The sequence below is a fragment of the Pygocentrus nattereri genome, chromosome 4 (assembly GCF_015220715.1).
Source record: "Pygocentrus nattereri isolate fPygNat1 chromosome 4, fPygNat1.pri, whole genome shotgun sequence".
Lineage (NCBI taxonomy): Eukaryota > Metazoa > Chordata > Actinopteri > Characiformes > Serrasalmidae > Pygocentrus > Pygocentrus nattereri.
The window spans coordinates 1,390,819-1,415,890 of record NC_051214.1 but is presented as its reverse complement, the minus strand read 5'-3'; the positions used below and the strand labels follow the sequence as shown (position 1 = coordinate 1,415,890).

General features: G+C 45.3%; 2 protein-coding genes across 2 annotated transcripts; both read right to left on the bottom strand.

Annotated features, from left to right (window-relative positions):
* Positions 1-1,525: 1,525 nt before the first annotated feature.
* eif2b2 (eukaryotic translation initiation factor 2B, subunit 2 beta) lies at positions 1,526-15,917 on the bottom strand. Its single transcript, XM_017707012.2, has 8 exons — positions 15,642-15,917; positions 11,341-11,461; positions 9,224-9,375; positions 8,678-8,841; positions 7,867-7,962; positions 4,737-4,874; positions 2,947-3,013; positions 1,526-1,707 (listed from the first exon to the last, which is right to left on the bottom strand). The coding sequence occupies exons 1-8, from the start codon at positions 15,793-15,795 to the stop codon at positions 1,550-1,552; spliced, it is 1,050 nt and encodes a 349-aa protein (XP_017562501.1). The 5' UTR covers positions 15,796-15,917; the 3' UTR covers positions 1,526-1,549.
* Positions 15,918-19,218: 3,301 nt separating this feature from the next.
* Positions 19,219-24,077, bottom strand: tmed10 (transmembrane p24 trafficking protein 10). The gene is made up of 5 exons (XM_017706939.2): positions 23,869-24,077; positions 22,394-22,514; positions 21,087-21,160; positions 20,364-20,490; positions 19,219-19,949 (listed from the first exon to the last, which is right to left on the bottom strand). The coding sequence occupies exons 1-5, from the start codon at positions 24,043-24,045 to the stop codon at positions 19,828-19,830; spliced, it is 621 nt and encodes a 206-aa protein (XP_017562428.1). The 5' UTR covers positions 24,046-24,077; the 3' UTR covers positions 19,219-19,827.
* Positions 24,078-25,072: the final 995 nt, after the last annotated feature.

The following is a 25,072-nucleotide window of genomic DNA, read 5'->3' as shown; positions in this document are numbered from 1 at the left end:
CACCTCCTGGTTTCTGCGCTCACTGTCCACTTCATCAGCTCCACTGACCGTATAGCTGCACTCTGTAGTTCTACAGTTACAGACTGTAGTCCATCTGTTTCTCTGATACTCTGTTACCCTGTTCTTCAGTGGTCAGGACCCCCATGGACCCTCACAGAGCAGGTACTGTTTGGGTGGTGGGTCATTCCCAGCACTGCCGTAACACTGACGTGGTGGTGGTGTGTTAGTGTGTGTTGTGCTGGTGTGAGTGGATCAGACACAGCAGTGCTGCTGGAGTTTTTAAACACCTCAGTGTCGCTGCTGGACTGAGAACCAAAAATATCCAGACAGCCGCGTCCTGTGGGCAGCATCCTGTGACCACTGATGAAGGTCTAGAGGATGACCAACACAAACTGTGCAGCAGCAGATGAGCTGTCGTCTCTGACTTTACATCTACAAGGTGGACCGACAAGGTAGGAGGGTCTAATAGAGTGGACAGTGAGTGGACACTGTTTAAAAACTCCAGCAGCACTGCTGTGTCTGATCCACTCGCACCAGCACCACATCAGTGTCAAATCCAGTCTTGGTCCTCTTTCCTCCTCTGTGTTTTCCCACCAAACGAACTGGCTAAAGAAACCTTCGGTGGTGCGACTTTGATTTGTATTGGAACAGGACACACCACCAGTGTGGCTTCATTGGACGGGGTAGTGGACAGACATGCGGTCAGGCAGCCCAAATAAGCAGATATACTTTAAAAAACAAGCCCAAAAAAAGCAACGACATGAGCCACATTGCGAATATTTGTAAGCAACTTCAAAGAAAAATGAGCCGACTTGCCACCTGTGACGGACGATCCAGCAGGCGGCTACACCCACCAGGTTACAGCGAAGCGGCGCCGGTCACTGCTGTATTTAAAATAAAGGCGTCAGTGAAATGTAAACAAAGCAGTTTGGCTTTTGTGACTTAAATGATTCACAAAATAAAAAAAATAGAATAAAATAAAAATAAAACTGAAAATCCAGAAAGCATGTTTAATATTAATAGTTAATAATAATATATTTAAATTTTTCAATGTTCTGCAGAACCTGAGCTCGGCTGCCGTCCTGTAAAGCGAGTGGTCATTTCACGATGAACGGACCGACAGAGCGGCTCAGAAACGGCTTCAGACGAAGTCTCTCCGTTCACCGTTAACAGCCGAGTCGGTTTTTGCCCGCTCCTGCATTCGAACAGCGCCGATGCGGTTTTCTGGCCGAGTGGGCTCAAACGGTCACTGCGATTCCTGAAGAACTCCGCACGGTTTGAAGCGAGTGGTGATTCAGGCAGGTGGCTCCACTGGCCTCGCGGGTCCAGCGCTAAAACTAGAGCCAACCTGTTGGTCACTGGACTCTGTGTGTGTGTGTGTGTGTGTGTGTGCGTGTGCGTGTACTGAGATGCTGATCAGACTAAGTGCTGAAAGGTGCAGGTCGTGTGGGGAAAACCGTGAAAAACCAAAAGCTCCAGCGCTCCGTATGTCCGTGCCGGGGAAATGAAGCACGCGGGCGTCTGGTCAGGGCTTTATTTACGCCTTTATTTACAGCTCGTGGTCCTCCGGGTGGTACAGCTCGCTCATCAGCCGGTAGATGTAGGACGGAGCGTTTCCGCCGATGTTGGAAATAAACAGCGTGATTAACTCCGGAGGAACGTAATCGAACACCGGGCAGTGAGCGTTGACCTTCGACAGGACTTCACCTGAGGACACACACACACACACAGGTCAAACTGTTCCTGACCATCCGTGATGAATGTGTTTTTTCAGATTTAAATAAGCAACCTTATTAATTATAATATCATTATTATTATTATTATAGAAATATATACACACCAGACAGTTGAGTTCTACACTACTGTGATCACTGCAGCTGCATCACGTTTCTCCACGTTACAGAACTTCATACGCGCAGAACACACATCTGTTACGATACCGCTTCAAAACCTCGTATCTCCGTTTCTGTCGTCGGTCAGTTTTTGACATCATTTGAAAATACCCACAGTCCTGTATACTGTCTCCCAATTCCAAGATGAGCGGACCAAAAGAAATAACCCAGAAAAAATTCTGGTTCCACTGACGCCTCCTCCTCGTCAGTAGAGTGGACAGTATCTCCGCCTGTCACGCGGAAGACCGGACATTTCGTCATCTGTTTCTGGGGGCAGTCGTGGGCTGGAGGTTAGGGAACTGGCCCTGTGACCGGAAGGTCGCCGGTTCGATCCCCAGAGCCGACAGCACATGACTGAGGTGTCCTTGAGCAAGACACCTAACCGCTGCGGATAGGGCTGCCCACCGCTCAGGGCAAGCGTGCTCACTGCCCCCTAGTGTGTGTGTGTGTGCTCACTAGTGTGTATGTGGTGTTTCACTTCACGGATGGGTTAAATGCGGAGGTGGAATTTCCCGTTTGTGGGATTAAGAAAGTATCACTGAAAGGTAGAGTTTGTTTTTTCCTCCTCCTGTAACGTTTCCGATCTGGAGATACGAGGTTTTGACCCGACAGCAGCGAAATGTTATTAATGACTAATATAGTAATTTATATCATACATGACTTACTCCAGCGTCGTCGGGGTGGGCGTGGTTATTCAAAAACTGGGATACCAAAACTTATTCATTGGTCTAATTGATAATGTATTCAAATGAGGCCGGAGTGGTTTGGAGTTTAAAAGATAAACAAGTGAAAATGGTACGTTTCCATAATTTATCATTAAATAAACCAGATTATCGAGTCGAGATTAGCGGTGATAAAGCAAAGCCTTCAATAAAACAGTATTCAGTTTAAAATAATAAATACTTAAATTAAGGGCTTAATATTTATATTTACACTGTACAAGTTATTTTTTACTGCTAACGTCCATTTTTAAAAATATTAAAACCCATATTGAAACACTTTGATCCCAGTAGTGAACAGAACTGGATCAAAGCTCGGCTGGTTGCAGGGTTACCTTCAGTGAAGGGCAGCACTTCCTGTGGTGAAACAAACTTGTGGAACGTGTCCTCTTCATTAGGAAACTGAGGGAGAGAACACAGTACAGTCTGTACAGTCTGAGGTTCTGCAGGACTCAGTCGCTCAGCCAGTCAGACAGTCAGTCACTCACTCAGTCAGTCGCTCGCTCAGTCAGTCGCTCGCTCAGTCAGTCGCTCAGACAGTCAGTCGCTCGCTCAGTCACTCGCTCAGTCAGTCACTCGCTCAGTCAGTCGCTCAGACAGTCAGTCGCTCAGTCACTCACTCACTCGCTCAGTCAGTCACTCGCTCAGTCAGTCGCTCAGTCAGTCACTCACTCGCTCAGCCAGTCAGTCACTCACTCGCTCAGCCAGTCAGTCACTCACTCGCTCAGTCAGTCACTCGCTCAGTCAGTCACTCACTCGCTCAGCCAGTCAGTCACTCGCTCGCTCAGTCAGTCACACAGCCAGCCAGCCAGTCAGTCGCTCAGCCAGTCAGACAGTCAGTCACTCGCTCAGTCAGTCGCTTGCTCAGACAGTCAGTCGCTCAGTCACTCACTCACTCGCTCAGTCAGTCACTCGCTCAGTCAGTCAGTCACTCACTCGCTCAGCCAGTCAGTCACTCGCTCGCTCAGTCAGTCACTCGCTCAGTCAGTCACTCACTCGCTCAGTCAGTCACTCAGTCAGTCACTCGCTCAGTCAGTCACTCGCTCAGTCAGTCACTCGCTCAGTCAGTCGCTCAGTCAGTCAGTCACTCACTCGCTCAGCCAGTCAGTCACTCGCTCGCTCAGTCAGTCACACAGCCAGCCAGTCAGTCGCTCAGCCAGTCAGACAGTCAGTCGCTCACTCACTCACTCGCTCAGTCAGTCAGTCAGTCGCTCAGTCGGTCGCTCGCTCAGTTGGTGAGGGTGGAATGTCATGATGCTGAATGTTAATGTACAGAGAGTTGAATAAACTGATCACTGACTGGCTTTACAAACATCTTTAATGTTGCTGTTATGGATCAAAGGGAGCTTTTCAAAATTCCTGCATAACTCAGTGTGTGAGGTGTAAACAGAGAGATTCAGAGGGTTTGGTGTGAAGTGCTTCAGACGTCTTTACAGTGGTGGTGATGGGAACCAGGCGTCGCCATGACTACAACACAGATATAGACACTTTATTAACCATCCAGAACCACCAGAGAACCTACACGAGTCTTCTGAGCTTATATGGAATGTTGATGATGGAAAATAGTGGAAAATCTGGAATAATGAGTTTTCTTTGGGGACTATTTTGCCGCACAGCGCCCTGCATGTCTCCCTCCACCATGAATGGAGTTGAAGTTCTCTAAACTCTCATAAAACAGCGTCTCAGTCATCAGGCAGTGAATTCAGAACCAGTTCATGTAGGAACTTTCTGTAGGAGCTTTTAGAGGGACGTCTGGTTCCCATCACCACCACTGTGAGGAGCTTTTAGAGGGACGTCTGGTTCCCATCACCACCACTGGGAACGGCTGTGATATATAAATGTAAATATAAATGTTCATAGATGTCAGTGAGTCAAACCACATAATCAAGACCGTCCGAGATCCTGAACAGCTCCACACGGTTTGAAGTGAGTGTGTGATGTTTCAGGCCTGCAGTTAGCGTCAGGCTAATTGGTGGAATATAAGCGTCCACTACTTTTCGGCTCCGTGAGCCTCGCAGGTCCAGCGCTGAGGCCGGTATCTCGGCTGATCGACTGAATTTGGGGCTGAAAGTGTTTTTCTGCTCAAACTACGGCTTTAAGCGTCTGCTAGTGGCTGTCCGGGTACCTGAGGTGAGAGCTTGAACATCGGAGCGCAGACGATGAGCGGAGTGGAGTGGTGTTTGGCGGCGAGCGCGAGCGTGTGGGTTCCGTTCACCGCTCTCAGTCCTCCGTTAGCTAGAACCGTCTGAGTACCAATTATCACCTGAAAAGGGAAACGAACACAGTGAGATGAGCTTCAGTCTTCAGTCGCTTCCAGGAGAGCTTTCCTACCGCTGGGATTAAATGAGGTGTTTCGGCAGATCAACCTAAAAAAATTAAACGAGTTTCATTCACAGAAATAAACATCTGGACGGACGCTGACCTTCGAGCCGGGGTCATCATGAAAACTAGTTCAACTGCTTTGTTACATCAGGTCATTTTTAATTTTATTAAATTGCCATTAATCGCATTTTAGCACATGTTAGGTTTTTTTACTAAATATTTGTATTTAGTTCTATTTAATATTATTAGATTTTTATTTAATATATATTAAACATTATTTTATTAAATCCTATTGTTTCATTTATTTTATTCATTTTCATTTTATGATTTTTTTAGGTTTAACTGACATACTTTATAAAATAGTTTTATGCACTGTAGATTTAAACATTATATCTTAAATGTAAATATTTATTACACTCTATATGCACTATTACTATATGCACTATTACTATATACACTATTACTATATGCACTATTACTATATGCACTATTACTATATACACTATAACTATATACAGTATTACTATATACACTATTACTATATGCACTATTACTATATACACTATTACTATATACACTATTACTATATACAGTATTACTATATACACTATTACTATATACACTATTACTATATACACTATTACTATATACACTATTACTATATACACTATTACTATATGCACTATTACTATATGCACTATTACTATATAGAGTATTACTATATACAGTATTACTATATGCACTATTACTATATGCACTATTACTATATGCACTATTACTATATAGAGTATTACTATATACACTATTACTATATAGAGTATTACTATATGCACTATTACTATATGCACTATTACTATATGCACTATTACTATATGCACTATTACTATATGCACTATTACTATATAGAGTATTACTATATACACTATTACTATATAGAGTATTACTATATACACTATTACTATATAGAGTATTACTATATGCACTATTACTATATGCACTATTACTATATACACTATTACTATATACACTATTACTATATGCACTATTACTATATGCACTATTACTATATAGAGTATTACTATATACAGTATTACTATATGCACTATTACTATATGCACTATTACTATATGCACTATTACTATATAGAGTATTACTATATACACTATTACTATATAGAGTATTACTATATGCACTATTACTATATGCACTATTACTATATGCACTATTACTATATGCACTATTACTATATACACTATTACTATATGCACTATTACTATATACAGTATTACTATATACACTATTACTATATGCACTATTACTATATACACTATTACTATATACACTATTACTATATACAGTATTACTATATGCACTATTACTATATGCACTATTACTATATGCACTATTACTATATGCACTATTACTATATACAGCATTACTATATGCACTATTACTATATGCACTATTACTATATAGAGTATTACTATATACACTATTACTATATAGAGTATTACTATATGCACTATTACTATATGCACTATTACTATATGCACTATTACTATATGCACTATTACTATATGCACTATTACTATATACACTATTACTATATGCACTATTACTATATGCACTATTACTATATACACTATAACTATATACAGTATTACTATATACACTATTACTATATGCACTATTACTATATACACTATTACTATATACACTATTACTATATACAGTATTACTATATGCACTATTACTATATGCACTATTACTATATACAGCATTACTATATACACTATTACTATATGCACTATTACTATATGCACTATTACTATATGCACTATTACTATATACAGTATTACTATATGCACTATTACTATATACAGCATTACTATATACAATATTACTATATGCACTATTACTATATGCACTATTACTATATACACTATAACTATATACAGTATTACTATATGCACTATTACTATATACACTATAACTATATACACTATTACTATATACACTATTACTATATACACTATTACTATATACAGTATTGCATTTCAACAAAATGTAATCTTTCAAAATACCTGAAGATTTTTATGCAATGTTTAAAATATTCTGGGGAAAACATTTCAAACATGAGGCCAGATTATTTTTATTAACATGACTCTGATGTTAACTATCAGAACAGTCTGCAGCTCTGGTCATCACCCTGGTCATCACTCTGGACATAGAACATTTCTACACTGTTTACAGATTCCTACTCGTTACGTAACGGATATTTATGCGCATATATGTACACACACACACACACACACACACACACACACACCAGGCCTAACATTCTGACCACCTCCTTGTTTCTACGTTCACTGTCCACTTCATCAGCTCCACTGACCGTATAGCTGCACTCTGTAGTTCTACAGTTACAGACTGTAGTCCATCTGTTTCTCTGATACTCTGTTACCCTGTTCTTCAGTGGTCAGGACGCTGGTGGCTGGATATATTTGGTTAGTGGACTATTCTCAGTCCAGCAGCGACACTGAGGTGTTTAAAAACTCCAGCAGCGTTGCTGTGTCTGATCCACTCAGACCAGCACAGCGTCAGTGTTACTGCAGTGTTGAGAATGATCCACCACCCAAATAGTACCTGCTCTGTGAGGGTCCATGGGGGTCCTGACCACTGAAGAACAGGGTAACAGAGTATCAGAGAAACAGATGGACTACAGTCTGTAACTGTAGAACTACAGAGTGCAGCTATACGGTCAGTGGAGCTGATAAAGTGGACGTGTAGAAACGAGGAGGTGGTCAGAATCAGTGTAAACAAACACAATATATAACTTATTAAATCGTTTGTTGTCTGTAATGTTTAAATCTGCACAAATCTCCAAACTTCTGACCAGCGGTGTGTTGAGTGAAGAGCTCAGCGTTTCTCACCTTATTGACTCTGGACATCACGGCGAATATGGCGGCGTCAGGGATCACCGTGGTCTCGATCCCGTCTTCAGAGAGGCTGGTGGCCATCTCGTGACCCTGCGGAGGAGGAAAAGAGCCGGTCACTCTGACTCAGACACCGGTCACCTGCGGAGCAGGGCTCGACCGATACGGAAACGACCACCGATACTTGGATTAAGGAGCTACAGGTTCTCATAATCGATGATTTCAGCCTCAACAGACGGAGGAAAAGTCCGACACCGTCACTCGTTCATTTACAGTCAAAACCGACTTTCAGTACAAGTTACACGTTTTTCAGCATCAGTGATCAAACCCATTCAGTGGTGTTGAGGTCTGGACTCTGGGGTGGTCAGTCCATCGTCCAGCTTCTTAGTTTGGTGTATCCGTCTCCTTTTCTCAGTGAGGTTCTTCTTGATCAGCTACACGTCCTTTCAGACCCACAGCGCTGAGTGGTCTTCTCACAGTGGAAGGATGGACAGAAACACCTGTGGATGTTTTCAGATCTGAAGCAGCTTGATCTTCTCCTCTCTCTCAGAGATCAAAGCTTTCAGTGCTGTTTATCTGATGGGGCAGTTTTGGGGGCTACCAACTCTTCCAGGTGGTTGTTAGGAGACACATTTTGGGAATATATCTAATCTCTTCTGATATCTCTCATTAAAAATGAACAACCTGCACTTAAACTGCCTGGAAATCAAACAAATAAAGGCTGCTCTATGATTTCTGAGCAGTAGAAGCTGAATTTGATTAGAGGTTAATATCAGGTTCTGCTGCTGATCACACAAGTGTTTTTTACCTGACAGAAGGGGGCGCACTCCGCAACAATGACGTGGAATTTGCGCTTGCGTGCCGCGTCCTTCAGGAAGGCCTCCACGGTGCGCGAGCGGCCAATGGTCATGATGACCTCATTAGAGTGGATGTGTTCCAGAGCCTGCATGGCGATGTTGTCTGTGGTGCCCTCTAGTGACCAAAAGATGAATTAATCCTTCCATTTAAATCTATATTTACAGAACTCAAATCAGATACCACTTAATTACTCTCAATTATTACTGATTATTAATTAATTACTCACAACAGCTCATACTGAGGGCTCGGCCCACTGTTTTGCCGAGGGGTGTATGTTTTCTTTGTTTTTATAAAAATTTGACCAGGTCAGATCCTTTTTTCATGATAAATGGACCAATAGGAACGCTCCAGAATCACTTGCAATAACAGAATTTTATTACAGGCTTTAATTAAAACGAAAAAACTATTTCGTAGAAGTTTCTGTTTTGGAAATATGAGGGTTTTTTTTTTCCATGAGTGCAGTTTTGGCTGTCTGTCTGCATTAAGGTGGTCTTACCCAGCTCAGTGAGCAGCTCATTGATGGCCTCGATGACGTTGGCTTTGAGGGGAGCGAAGTGCTGCCTGAAGTTCTCCTCGCTGGAACCGCCGGACGTCAGCAGTTTGTGCAGAGACTCCTGCTGATCCGCCTCTTCACTGCTGCCCCGGGACCTGACGGAGAACAACAGCACCGTGGGGGGGTAAATCAGCTTTATAGAAGCTTTTTAAATGAAACAGTAGAAGCCGTATCGCCCCCTACGCTTCCTGTAGTGTATTACAGTCTGTCAGAGCGACTGTGTGGATCATATGAACATTATAGAGCTTTTTAAATGAAACAGTAGAAGCCGTATCGCCCCCTACGCTTCCTGTAGTGTATTACAGTCTGTCAGAGCGACTGTGTGGATCATATGAACATTATAGAGCTTTTTAAATGAAACAGTAGAAGCCGTATCGCCCCCTACGCTTCCTGTAGTGTATTACAGTCTGTCAGAGCGACTGTGTGGATCATATGAACATTACAGAGCTTTTTAAATGAAACAGTAGAAGCTGTATCGCCCCCTACGCTTCCTGTAGTGTATTACAGTAGAACTGGGTGAAAGGTGACTATCTAGAACCTTCCAGGCCTGACTGAGTGGCTCGTTCTGATGTCATTAAGAGGGGCGTCTGTGTCGAATCTCTCCAATTACCGCATGTTCAGTTTCAGTTCTGAACTAGTCCAGGTTTGCATTCAGTAGTTTTTATTAGTAATGATAAATCAGCTGCTGCGCATGTAGTTTGTGTAATTTGCATAAACATATGACTGGTTAGGCCAACAGTGTCACCTGCGGGTTCTCACCCCACCACTCTTTCTCTCTCCTTTTCCTCTGTCTCTCTCTCTTTCTCTCTCTCTTTCCTTTTCCTCTGTCTCTCTCTCTTTCTCCTTCTCTCTCTCCTTTTCCTCTGTCTCTCTCTCTTTCTCTCTCTCTTTCCTTTTCCTCTGTCTCTCTCTCTTTCTCCTTCTCTCTCTCCTTTTCCTCTGTCTCTCTCTCTTTCTCTCTCTCTTTCCTTTTCCTCTGTCTCTCTCTCTTTCTCCTTCTCTCTCTCCTTTTCCTCTGTCTCTCTCTCTTTCTCCTTCTCTTTCCTTTTCCTCTGTCTCTCTCTCTTTCTCCTTCTCTTTCTCTCTCTCTTTCCTTTTCCTCTGTCTCTCTCTTTCTCCTTCTCTCTCTCCTTTTCCTCTGTCTCTCTCTCTTTCTCTCTCTCCTTTTCCTCTGTCTCTCTCTCTTTCTCCTTCTCTTTCTCTCTCTTTCCTTTTCCTCTGTCTCTCTCTCTTTCTCCTTCTCTCTCTCCTTTTCCTCTGTCTCTCTCTCTTTCTCTCTCTCCTTTTCCTCTGTCTCTCTCTTTCTCCTTCTCTTTCTCTCTCTCTTTCCTTTTCCTCTGTCTCTCTCTTTCTCCTTCTCTTTCCTTTTCCTCTGTCTCTCTCTCTTTCTCCTTCTCTTTCCTTTTCCTCTGTCTCTCTCTCTTTCTCCTTCTCTCTCCTTTTCCTCTGTCTCTCTCTCTTTCTCTCTCTCTTTCCTTTTCCTCTGTCTCTCTCTCTTTCTCTCTCTCTTTCCTTTTCCTCTGTCTCTCTCTCTTTCTCTCTCTCTTTCCTTTTCCTCTGTCTCTCTCTTTCTCCTTCTCTCTCTCCTTTTCCTCTGTCTCTCTCTCTTTCTCTCTCTCCTTTTCCTCTGTCTCTTTCTCCTTCTCTTTCTCTCTCTCTTTCCTTTCCCTCTGTCTCTCTCTCTTTCTCCTTCTCTCTTTCCTTTTCATCTGTCTCTCTTTCTCCTTTATAATCTATTATTCTTTGAAATTCTTTTTTTTAGCTTTTTAGAAATTATAAATATCATTTTTTCTCTCCATCTTGCTGTGATAAATTCGAACATCTTTACATGCAGCACCACCGTATGAACTTTTCTTTTCCATCCCTTCATCTTCTGCCTGTATCCTCCTATTTACTCCCTACGGCCACACCTGGTGGTCAGGGTGTGCTCTGTGTAGCTTCACGTATGTGATGGAGGCACAGGTATGTAAATGGTATGTAAATGAGGGGCTCGTGTGCAGCTGCTTGTTTGCACGCGACTGAATCTGATTGGCTATCGGACCAATCCGAGCCTGCGGTACCTCGCGTATTCCTCTCGGATGATCTTGAGTACGCGGCGGACCATGTTGCCCACGGTGGTCTCTGAGGGCTGAGCGGCGGTCATCCTCCTGCCTTCTTTGCGGATTATCTCCATCAGGTCACCTGCACAAACACGACACAACACAGCGGCGTTTCTCAATAAACTGCATAATTTAGGCCAAAAGTGAGGTCAGCTGGACCCTCCCTGACCTTCCCTTTCCTCCGGACTGAGACGCCCCGCCCCATTCGTCAGAGGGAGGGGTCAGACTGTCGGGCTTAACGATGGAGAAACCCTGCTTTGTGAAACAGCAGCAAGCCTTTCTCAGCAGACTGAAACATTTAGGCCACAAGTGAGGTCAACTGGAATGTCCCTGACCTTCCCTCCTACTGGCCCTTCCCTCCTACTGGCCCTTCCCTCCTACTGGACAGGGGTCAACTTAAGTTATCTGGCTAACTGAGAAATCCTGCTTTGTTTAAAACGCCGCAGAATTTTGGCCCGGAATGACGTCAACTGGACTGTCCCTGACCTTTTCTTTCCTCCTATTGGACACACCTGACTGGGCTTGATTCATCTGGCTGAGAAATCCTGCCTTCGTCCAATAGGAGGAGAGAACAAGAACAGTCCTCACTTTTAGGCTCTACAGCAGAGAAATGTGAAATATGTGGTGATATTGTGAAAAAACACCAAGGAATTGCATCATTTAGGTCAAAAGTCAGGTCAAATGGACTGTCCCTGACCTTTTCTTTCCTCCTATTGGACACACCTCACTTGGGCCATTAGTGAGTGGGAAGGTCCTTTTTCCCTACTGGACAGACCTGAATGTGAAATATGTGGTGATATTGTGAAAAACCACAGAGGAACTGCATCACTGAGGCCCAGAATGAGGTCAATGGGATGTCCTTGAGCTTCTCTCTTCTCTGACTGGACGGACTTGATTCATCTGGCTAACTGATACTCCTGCCTCGTCCAAGAGAAGGAGGGGTCAGAAGCAGTGCTGGTCTTCAGGTTTCCCAAATGGAGAAATCCTGCTTTGTGAAATAACAACCAGAATTCTCAATAAATCACAACATTTCGGCCAAAAGTCAGGTCACCTGGACTGTCCCTGACCATTTCTTTCCTCCTACTGGACGTCCCAGACGTTGGGCTTCATTTCTCTGGCTAAATAAAGAAATTCTGCCCTGTTCAACAGGAAGACTGGTCAGAAACGGTCCTCAGCTGCAGCTTTAACAGCGCGCGGTGAGAAGTGACCCCCAGTGTTTCTCAGGGAGTGTAATCATTTGGGCCATTAGTGTGGACGGTCCAGCTGGAACGTCCCTGACCTTTTTTCAGACAAACTTGGCTTTGGGCTCAAGTTATCTGGTTAACTTTCAAATCCGGCTTTGTGAATTGCAGCATTTAAGTCAAAGGTCAGGTCAACTGGAACGTCTCTGACCTTTTCTGTCCAGCTATTAGGCAGATTTGACTTTGCTGTAGTTTAGAGTGGCTCTGCTGTAGTTCGGGTGTCGGTGCTGTAGTTCGGGTGGCGGTGCTGTAGTTTGGGTGTCTGTGCTGTAGTTCGGGTGTCTGTGCTGTAGTTCGGGTGTCTGTGCTGTAGTTCGGGTGTCTGTGCTGTAGTTCGGGTGTTAGTGCTGTAGTTTGGGTGTCATTGCTGTAGTTTGGGTCTTAGTGCTGTAGTTTGGGTGTTAGTGCTGTAGTTCGGGTGTCGGTGCTGTAGTTTGGGTGTCGGTGCTGTAGTTTGGGTGTAAGTGCTGTAGTTCGGGTGTTAGTGCTGTAGTTTGGGTGTTAATGCTGTAGTTTGGGTGTCATTGCTGTAGTTTGGGTGTTAGTGCTGTAGTTTAGTGCGGCTCTGCTGTAGTTTGGGTGTCATTGCTGTAGTTTGGGTGTTAGTGCTGTAGTTTAGTGCGGCTCTGCTGTAGTTCGGGTGTTGGTGCTGTAGTTCGGGTGTTAGTGCTGTAGTTTGGGTGTCATTGCTGTAGTTTGGGTGTTGGTGCTGTAGTTTGGGTGTTGGTGCTGTAGTTTAGTGCGGCTCTGCTGTAGTTTGGGTGTTGGTGCTGTAGTTTGGGTGTTGGTGCTGTAGTTTAGTGCGGCTCTGCTGTAGTTTGGGTGTCATTGCTGTAGTTTGGGTGTTAGTGCTGTAGTTTAGTGCGGCTCTGCTGTAGTTTGGGTGTTGGTGCTGTAGTTTGGGTGTTGGTGCTGTAGTTTAGTGCGGCTCTGCTGTAGTTTGGGTGTCATTGCTGTAGTTTGGGTGTTAGTGCTGTAGTTTAGTGCGGCTCTGCTGTAGTTTGGGTGTTAGTGCTGTAGTTTAGTGCGGCTCTGCTGTAGTTTGGGTGTTGGTGCTGTAGTTTGGGTGTTGGTGCTGTAGTTTAGTGCGGCTCTGCTGTAGTTTGGGTGTCATTGCTGTAGTTTGGGTGTTAGTGCTGTAGTTTAGTGCGGCTCTGCTGTAGTTTGGGTGTTAGTGCTGTAGTTTAGTGCGGCTCTGCTGTAGTTTGGGTGTTAGTGCTGTAGTTTAGTGCGGCTCTGCTGTAGTTTGGGTGTTAGTGCTGTAGTTTAGTGCGGCTCTGCTGTAGTTTGGGTGTTGGTGCTGTAGTTTGGGTGTTGGTGCTGTAGTTTAGTGCGGCTCTGCTGTAGTTTGGGTGTCATTGCTGTAGTTTGGGTGTTAGTGCTGTAGTTTAGTGCGGCTCTGCTGTAGTTTGGGTGTTAGTGCTGTAGTTTAGTGCGGCTCTGCTGTAGTTTGGGTGTTGGTGCTGTAGTTTGGGTGTTGGTGCTGTAGTTTAGTGCGGCTCTGCTGTAGTTTGGGTGTTGGTGCTGTAGTTTGGGTGTTAGTGCTGTAGTTTAGTGCGGCTCTGCTGTAGTTTGGGTGTTAGTGCTGTAGTTTAGTGCGGCTCTGCTGTAGTTTGGGTGTTAGTGCTGTAGTTTAGTGCGGCTCTGCTGTAGTTTGGGTGTTGGTGCTGTAGTTTGGGTGTTAGTGCTGTAGTTTAGTGCGGCTCTGCTGTAGTTTGGGTGTTAGTGCTGTAGTTTAGTGCGGCTCTGCTGTAGTTTGGGTGTCATTGCTGTAGTTTGGGTGTTAGTGCTGTAGTTTAGTGCGGCTCTGCTGTAGTTTGGGTGTTAGTGCTGTAGTTTAGTGCGGCTCTGCTGTAGTTTGGGTGTTAGTGCTGTAGTTTAGTGTGGCTCTGCTGTAGTTTGGGTGTTAGTGCTGTAGTTTAGTGCGGCTCTGCTGTAGTTTGGGTGTTAGTGCTGTAGTTTAGTGCGGCTCTGCTGTAGTTTGGGTGTTGGTGCTGTAGTTTGGGTGTTGGTGCTGTAGTTTAGTGCGGCTCTGCTGTAGTTTGGGTGTCATTGCTGTAGTTTAGTGCGGCTCTGCTGTAGTTTGGGTGTTAGTGCTGTAGTTTAGTGCGGCTCTGCTGTAGTTTGGGTGTTGGTGCTGTAGTTTGGGTGTTGGTGCTGTAGTTTAGTGCGGCTCTGCTGTAGTTTGGGTGTCATTGCTGTAGTTTGGGTGTTAGTGCTGTAGTTTAGTGCGGCTCTGCTGTAGTTTGGGTGTTAGTGCTGTAGTTTAGTGCGGCTCTGCTGTAGTTTGGGTGTTGGTGCTGTAGTTTGGGTGTTAGTGCTGTAGTTTAGTGCGGCTCTGCTGTAGTTTGGGTGTCATTGCTGTAGTTTGGGTGTTAGTGCTGTAGTTTAGTGCGGCTCTGCTGTAGTTTGGGTGTTAGTGCTGTAGTTTAGTGCGGCTCTGCTGTAGTTTGGGTGTTAGTGCTGTAGTTTAGTGCGGCTCTGCTGTAGTTTGGGTGTTGGTGCTGTAGTTTGGGTGTTAGTGCTGTAGTTTAGTGCGGCTCTGCTGTAGTTTGGGTGTTAGTGCTGTAGTTTAGTGCGGCTCTGCTGTAGTTTGGGTGTCATTGCTGTAGTTTGGGTGTTAGTGCTGTAGTTTAGTGCGGCTCTGCTGTAGTTTGGGTGTTAGTGCTGTAGTTTAGTGCGGCTCTGCTGTAGTTTGGGTGTTAGTGCTGTAGTTTAGTGCGGCTCTGCTGTAGTTTGGGTGTTAGTGCTGTAGTTTAGTGCGGCTCTGCTGTAGTTTGGGTGTTAGTGCTGTAGTTTAGTGCGGCTCTGCTGTAGTTTGGGTGTTGGTGCTGTAGTTTGGGTGTTGGTGCTGTAGTTTAGTGCGGCTCTGCTGTAGTTTGGGTGTCATTGCTGTAGTTTGGGTGTTAGTGCTGTAGTTTAGTGCGGCTCTGCTGTAGTTTGGGTGTTAGTGCTGTAGTTTAGTGCGGCTCTGCTGTAGTTTGGGTGTTAGTGCTGTGTGCCGTGCTGCTGGTTACGGACCTGCGCTGCTCCAGCGCGCCTGGGCGGTGATCCTGCGCAGCAGCGCCGCTGTGCTGCGGGCGGTCTCTCCGGAGCCGCGGCCTCCGCGCTTCAGCTCCGCCAGGAACGCCTCGATCCGCTCGCCCAGGTCCGTCTCCTTATCCGCGCCGGGCATCTTCCCTCCCTGATCGCCTTATCGATGATGATCGATTAGCACTATCAGTCCGTGATCGGAGCGCAGCCTGTCAACAGCACGCTAGTTCACTTCCCGGATGTTGTCATCGAGAGCTTCCTCGATTCGGACAGCGCGGTTCATCATGGGTAATGTAGTCCGGTAGCGTATTGCGTGTGTTAGCATCGCTGCTAATCTGCGCATTTCCGCCTAAAATCTACTCAAACCGCATCTGGGCGCGTTTATATTCGCTGATAAAGAATATTAAGCGTCATATTTAGTCACGGATAGTGCGGCTTTACCTAAACCTGCGCTGGAAGAGACTGGAATGGGCCTCTTATTCGAATTCGCCGTTCCACCTTAATTAGTGCTGCAGTTATATGAAGCGCTAGACTAAATCTTGCATCATTTAAGGTGGAACGGAAATTTTAAATTTTCCACTTTGTGTTTAGGCTCACACTTTCATTATTTAGTATAAAAAGGTCTTCTTGGCCACATTAAAGCCCTGCGGGGGTAAAGGCTTTTCTGAATGTCCGTCAGGATTGAGGTCTGTTTCAGGTTAACCTTCCGCCCATCTGTCCACAAGACTGTCCCCGAATCGTAAAGGTGCTCTAGCCAAAGGGTGACCAGGCCAGGTTCTTGACGCTCGCTGCTGGTACATTATTCTCTTCATGAATGTTCTCGACTCACATCCGGAAGGTTATTCCTGATCTGTTGGTCCCTAATGACAAGTTTTAGTTTTATTTATCCACCTTTATACACGCCTGACCTGGCCCTGTAGGGGACGACCTGCAGGGCCCAGGAGCCTCTCACTGATAAACACTCTGAGAGCAGGTCTTAACACTCAACAATCACATCTGTCCCTGTTAGTTTATTCTTAGTGACCTATAATAACCCTGGTGGAGTCCAGGGTGGGCTGGCCCACGCAGGGCCCATGTAGGTTTGCCCAGGTCTGCACTGCCCAGTCATGTTGGCGGGGGTTGTCTTCTGTGGGCCACAGGCTGTTTGGTGTTGCTCCACTGAGCTGTTCTAGCTTATGTACCGGCCAGCAGACAGTGAGACGTCTGATGTTGATCTTTATGTCACGTCACAACAAAACTGCTTTACTGGCAGTGACCCGTCTGTGACCTTCAGAAGGAGAGAAACAGCAACAAACCGCAGAATCGACTCCTACAGTCGGCTCTCCGGCTTAAGATCAGGGGTTAACGAGGTGACGACACACCGTGGGCCATGAAACCATCATGATCAACCAAACGGGCAAACAGTAGCTGCCTACACTCTTAATAAAAGGTTCTTTAGTACAGTTCTATACAGAACCATGAACGGTAGGAAGCATCTTAAGATGCTTAAATGGTTCTTTGCATGGTGAAGAGGTTCTTCAGGTTGATGGAGAATGTGTTGGTTCTATATAGCACCTAATGCAGTTCTGCTATTGCAACAATACAAGATCCCTCAAAAAAGTTCTGTATAGAACCATATAGAACAGGTTCTCCATCATAAAAACCAGTTCACCATGCAAAAGGTTCTTTGAGTGGTCATGGTCCATGTCTGTTATAGCATGCCTGTTTGGGTGGGTGGGTGTGTTGGGGGGGGGGGGGGGGTGTGCTGTTGGATGCTTTGTTTGTTTGTTTTAGCACTGCATGCTGGGTATTGTAGTGAGAGAGCACGGATGCACGCGACATCATGGATTCTCTCAAACAGGAATATTCACAGGAATATCAAAAAGACAAAAATGACTCAAAACCTTTGTAACTAACGATTTATTGATGATTCGACTTCACTGTTAAAATGAACTGCGGCAAAAACTGAACCAAAAACCAACATGGAAACGTCCAAAACACGGATCAGAAATTATTCACCAAACGAACGGCTCGGCAGCAAAAAACAAAACAAATCAAATCAAAAACCATCACCACCTAACGAGCCCAGTCCCCGAAACCAGCCGAACCTTTGCGTTAATACACACCCCCATCTCATAATTACATTCAAATAAAAATGCGAAAGCTTCCGCTGGGTTGCTGCCTCATTGTTAGTAGGATCCACTGCGAGTTAAAGAACCAGCGCTGAAGACGCTCCGTTACGGAAAAGCTGGGCAGCCAGAAATCCGAAAGAAATCAGAGTAAGAGTTCCCGGAGAAATCTGACTACTGAGCTCAGATCCAGCGCCTTCATCAGATTCCTCCATCAGATTTACAGAATGGTGTTTACACGGCCAGTTCAACCACGGACGACTGCAGAAATCCGACTATTATTACGATCGGATTATGGAGCGCTCGGTGTCGGGAAGCTACGACGTGCTCCAAGTGTAAATGTCCCACAAAAACAGCACAAGAATGCAAAGCCAAAGGAAGAGGTGGTGCAGTTAAGCTAAGCTGGATCCAATCAGCACCATCAAATGAGCTTTTAGACAGCAAAAAAAAACAAATAACGATAGAAATAAAAAAGTAAAGACGCTTTCTTCCGTGTGGAGCTTCAAAAGAGTGCAAAGGACTTCACGTATGGCGCTGAGAGCGGGGCTTTCTGGACAGCGACGACTTCGCAGCTCGTTATAACCAGACATCCCATCGTTACTTACAGTTAACAGCATTTACAATAAGAAGAAACACGTACAGGCGCTTCAGTGATTAACAGCAGAGATGCACCAACACCGATTTCCCAATTACTTCCCTTCAGTTACCAGCCACGCAGACGGACGCACCACTCTGGTCCATTTAAAAACATGTTATTTGAAGACCACCTGCCTAGAGACTTCATAACACTCGCAAACGCACTGGATAATATTTAAACGTGCGTATTTTAGAATTAATAGAAGCTACACTTTTGTATTTTTACTCATATAGAAACACAGAACTACCTTATTAACGGGTTCTGATGCAGTCAGAGCGGTTTGGTGTGAAACGCTCGGTTCTAGATAAACGTACCGAGCCAGAACCGTTCACAGTGGTGGTGATGGGAACCAGACGTCCCCCTCTAAAAGCTGCTCCCAGTGGTGGTGATGGGAACCAGACGTCCCTCTAAAAGCTCCTACAGAAAGTTCCTACATGAACTGGTTCTGAATTCACTGCCTGATGACTGAGACGCTGTTTTATGAGAGTTTAGAGAACTTCAACTCCATTCATGGTGGAGGGAGACATGCAGGGCGCTGTGCGGCAAAATAGTCCCCAAAGAAAACTCATTATTCCAGATTTTCCACTGTTTTCCATCATCAACATTCCATATAAGCTCAGAAGACTCGTGTAGGTTCTCTGGTGGTTCTGGATGGTAAATAAAGTGTCTATATCTGTGTTGTAGTCATGGCGACGCCTGGTTCCCATCACCACCACTGTAAAGACGTCTGAACCGTTTCACACCAAACCCTCTGAATCTCTGATCACACCATAAACACATTCCCTCATTCCCCTTTAATGATGGGTGCAGACTATAAAACTCTGTATGATTCTTTCTTTACTGTTTTCGACTCGTATTCAGCCACATTACTGTAACAGTTATATAAACAATATTGCTTTTTAGGCGCGTTCCTCAACGTCCCTGCGAGTCTCTATGTAGGCGTCCTTCAAATAAAGTGTTATTAAGTGTTTATACTGGGCAGAATCGCTATAACAGTGGAAACTAATATAGTTTTATTGATAGTTATCGAGATCACCGAGACGCTGTGGTATGGATGCACCTCTAATCACTCATCATAAAGCGGCTCGTCGGGTCTGGAAGTTCAAATGTATATTACTAAACATGTTAAGGATCCGTTTAGGCTGCATGTAGTAATAATAATAATAATAATAATAATAATAATAATAACAATAATAATAACAACAATAAAATAAAAAACAGTGTGAAGCGATAAACGTGTGGTTCATCCAAAAACGCAGACGCTGAGTAGGTGAAAATAGCCGCCGACTGCCCAGACAATGACCGGATGGACGTCGTCTCCTGGCTGCCCTCCTCCCAAAGAACCTTCACGAGCCTGCAGACGCCGGGCAGCGAGACAAGGGGCGGGAGAGTGAGGCGTCAGAGAGGGATTCTGGGTCTCTGATTGGTTCTACTCAATGAGCTTCTTGGCCTTGAAGAACCGGCGCAGGTAGAACACCTGCCACGTGGCCAGACCGATCAGGCAGCACATGGAGAAGATGCTGAAGTAGAGCACGCGGGTGTTGGTGGATTCTGTGGGGAGAAGAGAGACGTCAGAGAACGTGGGTTCTTCGAGCGTTCTTTAGCACAGAAAACCCTGAACACCCAGAGAAGCGCCTGCATGATTAAAGGGTTCTGTGCGTGGTGAAATGGTTCTTCAGATTGATGGAGAATGTGCTGTATATGGTTCCATACAAAATCTTTTTGAAAAGGGTTCTATGTAGCGCCAAAGGAGGTTCTTCTGTCTTTACAATGCCAAGCTTATAACAACAGAAGAACCCTTTTGGTGCTATATGGCGCCTCTGGGTGTTCATGGTTAAATATAGAAAAATTTTCTTTAAATATATATATATATATATATTACACACACACACACAGTATATTTCTCAAGAGCAACACATTTTCGGAAAAGTCTGGACGGTGCCGTGTTCTCCTCTCCCTGCTCACCGTTGGTGTCCCTCATCTCCTCCTCTCTCTTCTTCATGTAGGCGAAGTCGTTGACGATGGACTCTGAAAGATCCTCCAGCCGCCGCAGCTCCACCTCCAGAGGCTTCAGCTTCTCCACCTTCGCGATCTGAGAGAGGAAAGCACGCAGAGCGGTCAGACACCTGACCAAGACATTCACCCAGAAGACGCTCTACGAAGACTGCCCGTCTAACGCCTGAGCTGCCGGATCATCAGGCGGCGCTGCATTCACAGCAAGAACGCCCTGCACTTCACAGAACGGTGAGTTATGAATAACACTACTCTAATAAAGCCTTCATAACGCCTACTCATCAGTTCATAAAGCCCCCAGAACCACGACTCATGAGTCACGACCAGGGCAATCTAAACTCCTAACCTCAGACCTGCTCTCTGATCTCTGGCTTAATGATGATCGTTAGTGTTCAGCACCTTAATAAACCACCAACAATTCATTTGAAATAGTTTGTAATTATAACAATAAGGGCAGTCTTATTCTAAAGTGGTACCTATTTATTTTCACATTTTATATTGCAATTCTTCATATAATTATTTTATTAATAAGAACATTTGTAAGAGTATTAAAATAATATTAATATTAAATAATAATAATAACTGTCGGCACTGTTGAACAGTGTGAAGAGTCTGGATTCTCTTTTAACAACATAAATAATAATAAAAAATAAATAAATAAACATTTGTATGAACCTCCTCGTAGTTCTTGGCCTCCACGCCGTGCTTCATGTCCAGGTTGATCAGCTGGTCAGGAACCCTCCCGGTTCCTACAGAGAACAATGAAATCAACCACTGTCATATCTACTAAACACAGCACAGGAACTTGGGATCTAATCTGTTTTTTTTGTTTCTATTGGAAAAATAAAACCGGGTTTTTTGAAGAGCCCCGCGGCCGGGCCGGGCCGGGCCGGGCCGGGCCGGGCCGGGCCCCGCGGCCAAGCTACGACGTTTCATACCGGGCACCTTTTGCCTCCGAACGTCACTGGACCCTCCGAATTCCGAGAGCATGAAGGAGCTGAAAACAGGAACGCTGCTAAGCTGCTGTGACTGAACTGACCTCACCAAAATAACCCACACAACCCAGCAGGCTCTGTCCAGTGAGGCACTTCAGAAGCTTCGGTAGTTTGAAGGCCGTCGCACGCCGGACGTGTTGTGCAGCACGTCATAGCGTCACGACGCGGAGCGCTGCTACAGAACGGCGGCAGGGAGAGCCGATAACACACGACGCCAGGTTTGAGTTCAGTTTTACTCTCGACTCATAAACTGAATAAAACAAAGTGTTCGGCTCCTCATCACGCTCTGCCTCGGCTCACTGCCTCCACGCACACGAGCCGAGGCAGCTCACCGTCTACTGTGGCCTAGATACGGCTTTAATTTAACGCAGTGGTGCAGCAGGTTTCGATTTCCAGGCCAGGTGACCAGGCCTCCCCCTTTCTGTGTGGGTTTCCTCCGGGTGTTCCAACGTCCAAGGACAGGCTAAACTGCCCCTCGGTGCGCGCGTCTGCCCTGTGATGGACTGGCGACCTGTCCAGGGTGTTCTCCGCCTTCCGCCCAGTAAGTACTGAGACCCAGGACAATGAACGGAATAAAAGAACGAATGACGAACTGCGGTGTGGCGCGCTGGGGAACCGAACAGTCATGAAGCGCTGGCACGCGTCAAAGCGCCGAGTCGGTAACTCCATTAAAAACAATGGGTTCCGATTTTTGGTCGCTGCTCGACGCAATGCGGTGTGACTTCAGCAAGTCGAGGCAGGAGATCACCCCCCCACTTTTATATAATTACAAATTTACACCTGCTGTCCATCCATTGACCTATTTACTGACCTAAAGTGCTATTAAAACCCACGGCAAGGAGCGTGACCCCGCCGCAGACACTGTGGCCTCCCGATCACGTACACAGGAGCGGTCTGCTGACGGTCAGCTCACATCACCTGGTTCTGACCTCTCTCTGCGTTCGGACCAGCGGCTGCACCGCTTCGTCCGGGACTGCGGCGACTCACCCATCTGGGATTTGCTCTCAAAGCAGACTTCAAACATGTCGTAGTCCTCCGTCGTGAAGGCAAACTTGCCCTTAGTGGCGTCTTCCTTGGAGTACAGGATGTGGCCGGAGGAGTCCGTGATCTACAAGAGTTCACAAGAAGCGAATTAATGAAAGAAACGGCTGTCGCTCGTTCAGAGACCACGGCGAAAACTTCACCATACTTTTCATACGTGATATTTATCTGTGCAGACCAGCCTTGCTCTGATCAGCTGGGGCAGGAAAAAAAAAAAACTACCATATCATCAAAAAACTGAACACTATGAAGCACAAAATCAGGTTTAACAGGACTATTTTCACTCTCTTTACACTCAGCTGTGTTGACCAGTGGGTCCAGGGGGTATAGAGGACTTAGATATTAATGCTCTAAATAAATATAAATTACATATGGCAGGGCAATCTGACAAGATGATATATATCTCATAATTATATCAGAGGTGGGCCATATGGCAAAAAACATCACGACACATGATATTTGTTTATTCAGACAACTGATTAGCCGGGACAGAGAAAATAAAAAAAATAAAATAAAAAAATATATATATATATATATATATGTGTGTGAACATAATCATGTGGCAGTAATTACAGGATGATTTGGCTCTATTTATAATAAAACATATGGTTGAGCTGGTCAGTGAACTGGTCAGTACGGTCATATGGATCAGCCCTACAAGATGTATTCGTGCAGAGCAAAACTAAGCAGTTCATTCATAAACACAGAATATCATACATGTTTTGCGGCGTTAAAGAACATTTACAGCCAATTACAAAGCAAGCAACACATCTCTATTTATTCTTCACATTATATTATATTATATAGAGTCTGAATCGGGGGACTTTTATTTTGCTTCTTGAGCCAGTTCCAGCTACACAGGGCACTTCTGCAGTGACGTGTAACACTCGGACCAGGCCAATTTAGAGCAAAACAGCGCCTTGCTATGATTTATAAACAGTTTCGAGCGAAAGTAAATGAATATACAGGTAAAACAGCCACCTGGTGTCTTCCTGTGCGCTATTTTTCCGTCCATGTCCTTGTATTTCACCACCATGCGCCGCCAGCTGGCTCTCCCAGTCGGCTTCCCGTTTGAACTTTCCGGTCCACCTTAAATGGTGCGGCAGCTCCGTTCTGGCGCCGCAGGCTGCAAGGGGACAGAATGTGACTGCTGCAGCGTTTAAGGTGGAACGGAAAATTCCCAGTCAGGAAGCGCAGAAGCAGGCCCGGACGCAATTTTAAGCGCTTTATCTCACAATTTATACGCGTTACGTTGACTCAAGAGGCTAAACACGACCTTTGGACCCGGTTCTGTTCGTTTTTCACGCGGTATTTAGAGCGCGGCTTCACTTTCAGACGTAAACTAACCGACGGCGGGCTTCGCTACAGCTGACGTTGCCTTAGCGTTAGCGTTAGCATCAGCGATAATCCACAACTCTCACCTTCAGGTTCGTTTTGGTGTTCGGCTGCTCGCTTATTTCGTACTCTCCCGTCACCAGGACGTCCTTGTGGATCTCCTCCTTCAGACATTTCCTCGTCCGGACCGGTAAGAAGAACGAGATGGAAAACACGGAGTCGAAAAGCAGCGGCAGCAGGATCAACACGCCGAGCCGCGCCATGGCCGAGCCGGGACTGACTGCAGCGCCGGAATACGGGTGGCGCGTTCCCTCCACCTGTGTTCCGACAGGTCCCGCCTCCTGCGCTACTATTGGCTGGAAGCATCCGTGGCCGACGCTGATTGGCTAGTAGCTTGTCTTCACAAGCACGCACGCCGATTGGACAGGTGAGAAGTCATTCATATCACCACGGCAACCGCGAAAGCAGCGCAACTGCGGTGTAAACAAAACAAGCCCGGTTATTAAACGCTGCAGGTCGCGTCAGGCAAACTAGGGACCTTTACAGTAAAATAGACCATATAACTCATTATTTTTACATGATGTGTTACGCAGTACATACAGAGGAGAGAAGTCACTTATCGGATTTACGTGGCTGATGAATATTTGAGTAATTTCAAATAACGATATTGGTCTTTTTCCTCAGTTACTGATTAATTTTGGCGTTTAATTTCACTTTTACTGGGGTGGCAACAGCACTGTGCATGTGGTGATAGATGCTGGAGGAGATGTGCTATGAAATTCCCCTGCAGGTCCATGGGCTGCTCAGTGCTCAAAGGGGAACCCCACTGACTGTTCCAAAATTCTACATAATTAAATGGTCAAGATGTGAACTCTGCCTCTGAAAGCTCCCTCGCCATGAAACGGCTCTGAGTGCGCGGCCTGGTGCCTGAAACACTGTTTAACCACAGTTTTGCGATAAGGTTTCGGCTTAAAATTTATTTCAAACCATTTATTTAAAGCCATTCATGGCGGAGGGAGACATGCAGGGCGCTCTGCGGCAAAATAGTCCCCAAAGAAAACTCATTATTCCAGATTTTCCACTGTTTTCCATCATCGACAATCCATATAAGCTCAGAAGACTCGTGTAGGTTCTCTGGTGGTTCTGGATGGTGAATAAAGTGTCTATATCTGTGTTGTAGTCATGGCGACACCTGGTTCCCATCACCACCACTGTAAAGCTGGTGGAATGTCCTAGAAACATGAGCACAGTCCTTTAAATCTACTTATTAAAATCTCAGGCTTATTAATA